General features: G+C 42.6%; 2 protein-coding genes and 1 pseudogene across 15 annotated transcripts in view; 2 read left to right on the top strand and 1 right to left on the bottom strand.

Moving 5' to 3' along the window:
* The window catches only part of LOC108400704 (histone H2B type 1-L), a 489,024-nt gene that overhangs the window by 6,684 nt on the left and 474,874 nt on the right, over positions 1-7,466 (top strand). For 12 of the 14 annotated variants that reach the window (XR_012126207.1, XR_012126208.1, XR_012126210.1 and 9 more), the window contains exon 2: positions 6,945-7,136. The gene's annotated coding sequence lies outside the window, so the exon portion shown is untranslated. Of the gene's footprint in view, positions 1-94; positions 113-6,944; positions 7,231-7,466 lie in introns of those variants that run through there. The other 2 variants (XM_073224552.1, XM_073224550.1) reach the window with 2 other exon arrangements.
* On the bottom strand, positions 2,512-6,081 carry LOC140846798 (histone H2A type 1-J-like; annotated as a pseudogene).
* On the top strand, positions 6,285-6,936 carry LOC140842985 (histone H2B type 1-J). The gene has a single exon (XM_073224556.1). It carries the CDS (start codon positions 6,287-6,289, stop codon positions 6,665-6,667), a length of 381 nt encoding a protein of 126 aa, XP_073080657.1. The 5' UTR covers positions 6,285-6,286; the 3' UTR covers positions 6,668-6,936.

Below are 7,466 nucleotides of genomic sequence, written 5' to 3' on the forward strand. Positions count from 1 at the left end.
AAAATGTAAGATTCTTAACTTACTCTTTACCAAACAGACAATAACTCAGCCCACCTTGGGGTCCTGGCAGGCAGCCTGTTTGATCTCCCCCTAGACCAAGATGCCGGTATCCCAGGGAGAAGATGATGCCGGGGTTCTATGCTCACGAAGCCGAAGAATGAGCTTCACAAACACTCAAGGTAGGAGAGCAAGGTACAGGCTTTTATTTAGAGATAAAGTGAAAGGACAGAGCTCCCGGCTCACGCCAGGAGGGGACAAGAGAGTCCGTAGTGGTGCTTTGTTTAGGGGGTTTTATAGGCAGTTGAGGATTTTTCGAGAACACGAAAAAACTTAGGGGTGTGGACTTGCATCACCTGCCTTGTCCTCAAGGTGGGCTGGGTGGTAGTCTGATTGCTAGGGCTGACAGCAGAGTCACGGGTTATGCTGATACCCTTGCAGAACATTCCAGGCCAAGGTGCTCCTGGCCTTTTGACCTTTAACTGATCTCATTGAAAGATGTCTATATTCTTAGGTATCTTTCCCTAGAGAATTAGTGTGACTTGACTTTGCATAATGCTTAACAGAGTTTCATTGGAGACTTCTTTGCCCATTGTTAACATTGCTCTGACTGTAAATATTCCTCCCTGCTTTTCCCAGAGGCCCTCACCCTACTCTGACTACACCCAAGGTCCCAGTCTCAAAATCAGAGCAGGAAGTTCCTTGTGTTAAGTTAATTCTAAGTATTCAAAGTCCACTTAACTAGTCTGCTCCTCCAGCCCTTAGACACATCCCTAAAGAATCATTAAACGGGAGAACCCCCAACCTTTTGAAGCGCTCCTCTCTGAGACTGCCTGCACTTTCCAACTTTAACTTTCAACTGCACCTTTTAACTTTAAACTCTCTCTTTTCAACCTTTCAGGGGGTGCTCCTCTAAGTATCCGTAAATAAAACTTTTACTCTGCTTCACTGTGTCTCTGCCCTTCAATTCTTTGTCGCAGCGGGGACAGAGGAAAATACACAGCGCTCCCCCAAACACTTTTGTAAGAATTAAGTTGTCAATGAACAAGTGGAAAACTCGAATGCAGGGGAAAGTATACTTTTGTTTTTCTAGGAAAACTTCTATTAAAAGACTGATTACATACTTCAAACATTCTTGGTTAGATATTCTAATTGTTTAAAAATTACAATTTTACTATTGTTTAAATTCTGAGAAATTTTAATCGCACTTAGCATCAGAATGTAATTATTCAGTGATTTTCTTGCTATCACTTATTTCAATGAGGGTTACTTTTAGCCATGTTGCATTACAGTATTTTCAAAGTATTTTAAATTTCATTAAATAAAGAGAAATCTTTCATTAAAATATTTAATTTTTTATGTACTTCTGTTTACAATAAAAGAAAACTTGCCAAACACCTTTGTAAAAACAAAACTGATTCAACCAGCGGTAAGGGAATTAATTCATTGTATTTTATGGAGAGGGTAGATAGTATAGGCTTTTAGTTTAAGGGCAAATACAAATTGAAAATCAGAAACTTAATTCTCCAAGGGTCCTTTCCTTTTCCTCTTTCAGAATTTATTTCTCTGTCCTTTTCAAATGCACATAAATCCTTTTAATGGCTAAGTCTTTTTGTCAGCCTCTTAACTCAGGAATGTTTCCTCTTGGACCTTAGGCCCTGTCTTTGAAATGTAATCATCAAGGAAAATAGTGCTCTATTTCCCAGTTTCCTGAGGAGCGATGGACCTAACTTCGGCTGTTACCTGACTCCAATAGCTAAATCTACCCAGTGCAGTAAGTTATTGTTAGGCCGGGGAGAGGAAATCCTGGGGTAAAATACGTCTAAAAACCAAAATCAGTCAAAGGGAGAAATAAAGTTTACGAGTCATTTTTTGCTTACAAAACTGCAGTCCAGCCCATCTCTTTCTACTGCTCCAGCAGCAGCAAACCAGCCTTCTCTCTCACCTCTCAGGTACCGATAAGCCCTCCTTGCCCAGGTAATTACCCATTGATATGGAGATGAACTTCTCTCCACCCCTGAGGAATGATAAAAATACACTAAAACCAAACTTCTTTCCACCTCTGAATGCCTATTGAAATGCAGATATACTAAAGCCAGGTGAGAAATTCTGGAACTATTACAATTTTACCCACACTGGATTTAGGGTAGGCTCTAAATCTAATGACTGTTTTCCCTGTAAAAGGAGAGGATGTAAAGACACAGGAAATAAGGCTTTGTGAAGATGGTGGTAGAGACTGCAGATACGTTGCCACAAGCCAAAGAACTCCAAACATTACCTTTCTTTACCAGATGGAAGCTCCCAGATCAGTGATTACACTATGGGAGCAAAGGGACAAAATAAGTTTTCAGGATTTATTTTGCATATCACTTCCAAAAACTGTCATTACTGTCAGTGTCTTCCACATTTTGCCTTTAGATGTTCCATGTAACTCTTCAGGGAAATCCCGGGGCAAAATACCTTTGAAGCCAAAATCAGTCAAAGGGAGAAATAAAGAGGGAGAAACCCGTTTATTTCTTACAAGCAGTCATCCACTTCTGCTCTCCCATATCTCTTACAACCCAGCTGCAGAAGGAACCTCACATAACCTCTGTGATCCAGAAAAACCCTCACTCTCCATGTAATTACCTATTGATATGAAGATGGATACTTCACCCCTTGGAAACACCTATTGATATGGACATGTACTCAGGCCAGGCAAGAGATTCTGGAAATATTACAATTTTACCCACATCCCACAGGAGAGAAATCAAGGCATCGACTTAAATCTGCCTAACTAACTTTGCCCTTGTTTTCCTAGTTACTTCCCTGCAGCTGCCTTCCCCACACCTTTTGTCTATGGCTGAAGGTGATATTTAGGCAGTAGTTCTACGGCACCTCGGGAATTACTCATTTTTCCCTGGGACTCTCCCATGTATGCAATGAGGTATGCATGCAGTTAAAAAGAAGACAGCAGGCCCCAAATGGAGTTAACTTGGGCTGAACCGTAAGTCAACAAACCAAACCTTAAAATCTAGCCTAATTACAGTCTCTGTAACCTTTTACCAGTCAACCTGGAATTAACCGGTCAAAACTAGTAAACTAATCCACTTTATAGGCCCTTGTAATCCCCTCAGGAGGATGGCTTTGCCTGAAACAATGCATTCTTGGCTAATAATTTTTTCAACCCCTTTTCCACTTTTAAAAATCTTTCTTTTTCTATAGTTCAGTGGGGCTCCTTTCTAGTGCTAGATTGGATGGTGCCTGATTGATGAATCATTGAATAAATCCAATTTGATCTTTAAATTTACTCAAGTTGAATTTTTGTCATTTAACAATGTTAATAAACTTATGTTTTCCTCTTGCAAATGTGTCTTTTATTACAGGGGTTTCAGCCAAAAATTCAGTAGAGGAAAAAAAATTTTTTTCCCCCTACAATTGGAAGACATATTTAAAGATAGAATGACTGACTAAAATAACTTGGATTATATAGCTTCTAAAAAGCCTATAGAAAAGTTAAACATTTTACTGTTTTTGGCAGGACCATTTTAGTGCCTATAATTGTTGGTATTTGGGTGTATTCCAAGAAGTCATATTTAGACTAGTATTCGAAGCAGTTATATTTTAAATACAAGAAATAGAAAGAACAAAAGGGTGTGAATATTAGTATGAGAAAATTATATACTATAAGTGTTAAAAAAAATGCAGATAGTAAGATTCAGTTTCAGGGGAAAATTATAATTAAGTTGAAAAGGGATGGTTGACCAAATTTTAGAGCAAGGGTTTTCAACCTTGATCCATATATACCGCAACACCTCTGAGGATAAAAAACAAAAAACAAAAACCCCTGAGGGCAGGGTGTGGATGGGTGGTGGTGAGGGGGAAGTCCATAATTTTGAATGGGGAAAATATATTGCAATTAATCTCTGACTGGAATTTAGCATTTTACTTTGTTATGAATTTAGGCCACAAACCTCAGTACCTGTTACTTTGCTACTCACTGGTAATTACAGATGTTTCATTTTTCTCATGACAGTTGCTGCATTATCTTGAGCCATCATTTATACTCATCTAATTACTGACAGCAGTTTTTAGATTCACCAAAAGATTGTATCATGTAGTATGTTAACTATGTAAGCACATGTCACTCATTCAAATTTATTGTTAAAAATACTTTGGTAACTAATGTAGTATATTTTCTCTTGCAATTTTTGCATTTATTAACATAAAACATTATGCTCAAAAAGGTTTCCATGTCATTAGATAGCCAAAGGTGTTCACCATATTCAAGAGAAAGTTAAGAACTTTTTTGAGATAACATCAGTTAAAGGAGTTCAGTGAGCAGAGTGTAGGGGTTCTTCCACTTGGGCAATAAAATCATTGGCAGGAATATTCCTTATTTGGTTTCTTGTAACAAGTTACTTGTAATGTCACATTACATAATCCTCTGCCATAGATAATCCTGTCAGTTTTGCTGAGGGACTTCGATTTCTGTCAGACACCACAATATACAGTTCTCCAATACACATGAACAGCTCTTTGTCAAACCATTCCATAGTCCCTTATTTTCTTATCCTACACATACTTTTAAGTTTTTGAGGCAGAACAGTCTGTGTGATTCGTTACACATTTCAATGGCAATTGTTACGGGAGACATTTACTCAAACTTCTTGATTGACTTAAAAATTTTTTGCCCTGTCAAGTACTCAGACAATAGGACTTCAGACAACAGACAACAGATTTTAGGTGCACACCAATTACGAGAAACTTTTCTCGGTCTCCAGAATGCTGTTGCATCTGCGGATGTAATCTTACCTCACTCGTTTCATTTAGCGTGGTAGAGTGGTGAGGAGGAGTGTCTTGCAGCACATGTATTATTGGGAAAAATGTATATGGGTCTGACAGCCTTTGGGTAGGGGAAACCTATTGCGTGATGAATTTCCGTTGATCTGTAGGGGAACTGGATGTTCTTGGCCATAATGGTGCCCCGCTGGTGTCGTGCTTGACGTGGATGGCGCACAGGTTGGTGTCCTCGAAAAGCCCCACCAGGTAGGCCTCACACGCCTCCTGCAGAGCCATCACGGCCGAGCGCTGGAAGCGCGAGTCGGTCTTGAAGTCCTGCTCGATCTCGCGCACCAGGCGCTGGAACGGCAGCTCGGTGGACTTCTGGTAGCGGCGTATCTCGCACAGCGCCACCGTGCCGTGCCGGTACTAGTGGGGCTTCTTCACGCCCTCCGTGTCCAACGCGCTCGAGGGCCGCCTTGGTGGGCAAGTTGCTTGCTGTGCCGTGCAAATTCGAATTACTTAGATAATTCTTTTGTATCCAAATATTTCAGAAACCAAGCTAATGGCTCCCTGTGGACACTTGATAGCAATAGGGACTGGTTCAGTCACTGCAAAGGACTTTCAAAACCGATGAAACTTTAACGTTTCTTGCACCTTATCTTTTACATTGTTTTTTTCAACCGTTAGGAACCCTGTTTTTCCAGTTAAACCGTTTTTCTCATTCTACATAAAAAGTATTAAGATCTTTATCCAGGAAATATGGCTGGCCCTTAAAAGGGCCTTTGATTTGCTCCAGTTGCTACAAACTAACCTAAACCACTACTTCCCCTTAAGTCTTGTGGTGGCTCTCGGTCTTCTTGGGCAGCAGCACGGCCTGGATGTTGGGCAGGACGCCGCCCTGCGCGATGGTGACTTTGCCCAGCTGCTTGTTGAGCTCCTTGTCGTTGCGGATGGCAAGCTGCAGGTGGCGCAGGATGATGCGTGTCTTCTTGTCGCGGGCCGCATTGCCTCCCAGCTCCAGCAACTCGGCCATCAGGTATTCCAGCACCGCCGCCAAGTACACCGGCGCGCCCGTCCCGGCGCGCTCGGCATAGTTGCTCTTGAGGAGCTGACGGTGCACGCTGCCCACGGAGAACTGCAGCCCATACCGCTAAAGCGAGTCATGGCCTTAGCGGGATCCTTGCCGCCCTGCTTGCCACTGCCAGACATTTTTCTGTTGGCAAAACTTTAACTACACCCCGAATAGAAGTTAACGCTGCAGAAGCAGTATCTTCTATAACCCTCATTAGGCGCGGAAAAAAGATTTTTCATTGGTTAAATTGACAGCTTCTTCTTGCCCAATGGAAATGAGTCTTCGATGTGATTGGGCAGAACTAACTTCCGACGTTATCCTGAATAGCCACCAGTTATACATAGGACTTTAGCCTATCACCTTATTTGCATAAGAGGCTATATATGAAAAGAACACTTTGGAATTTTATCATAGTGTTTCTTATTCTTCACGGCGTTTGAGCTATTCCAAATCATGCCTGAACCCGCCAAATCCGCTCCGGCGCCCAAGAAGGGCTCCAAGAAGGCGGTCACCAAGGCGCAGAAAAAGGACGGCAAGAAGCGCAAGCGTAGCCGCAAGGAGAGCTATTCCATCTACGTATATAAAGTGCTCAAGCAGGTCCACCCCGACACCGGCATCTCGTCCAAGGCTATGGGCATCATGAACTCGTTCGTCAACGACATCTTCGAGCGCATCGCGGGCGAGGCGTCGCGCCTGGCTCATTACAACAAGCGCTCGACCATCACCTCTAGGGAGATCCAGACGGCCGTGCGCCTGCTGCTGCCCGGGGAGCTGGCCAAGCACGCGGTGTCCGAGGGTACCAAGGCCGTCACCAAGTACACCAGCGCTAAGTAAACGAGTTGGCAGCAAACGCAACCATAAAGGCTCTTTTAAGAGCCACTTCTATTCTCAAGGAGAGAGCTGGTGCTTGTTTGCCTTCTGTGCTGGGCTTTTGTAACTCGTTAAGTATTTAGTCTGCGTGATAGGGCAGTTACTTAACAGTCATGTATTAGGATCTTCCTATCACGGTAAACTCGAGATCTGCTAACGACAGAAATAGCCTGACTAGTGTAAAGCTAGAACTCCTTTCTGTAAGATAGATAATAATGCTTGAACGCCTTTTGTCATTTAGGAACTTTACATCTAAAGGGGCTCGGCCACCAGTTCTCATAACCATAAGGTTAGAAGCAAATTCAAATCCTTTGGATCACCACTTGGACAAAGGGTTGGACTCTTCCCGGGTGCCGACGTTCGCGGGCAATTTGAATTTGTCCAGAGAATGCCCGCCCTCCCTCTCCGCTTCCTGATTGGTTGCCAGCATGCGGTAAGCGACGACGGTTTTGCGTGCGCGGGAGGAATCCGCTTACTGCCTCTGCCCGCTTAGCACATCCGAGCTTCTGGAGTAAATATTGTCGCCATCCTGCTTTTCATTCTTTAGCGTTTTATCCCTTTCGGGAACGAGATTTATTATTTCCTAGAAATTTTCGCGGGATAGAAGGGAAACTGAAGGATGTACTTTTCAGTCTGAAAATAGCAACGCTTTATTTCTAATTAGGAAACTTCCCTTTGCCAAATGTACATATAATAGAAAATATTTCAAGGTGAAACAGGACTCTGGGGTCCAAAGAGGCAGAGAAGATTGAGGGCATTATCG

Source organism: Manis javanica, chromosome 16 (genome assembly GCF_040802235.1).
Source record: "Manis javanica isolate MJ-LG chromosome 16, MJ_LKY, whole genome shotgun sequence".
Taxonomy (NCBI): domain Eukaryota; kingdom Metazoa; phylum Chordata; class Mammalia; order Pholidota; family Manidae; genus Manis; species Manis javanica.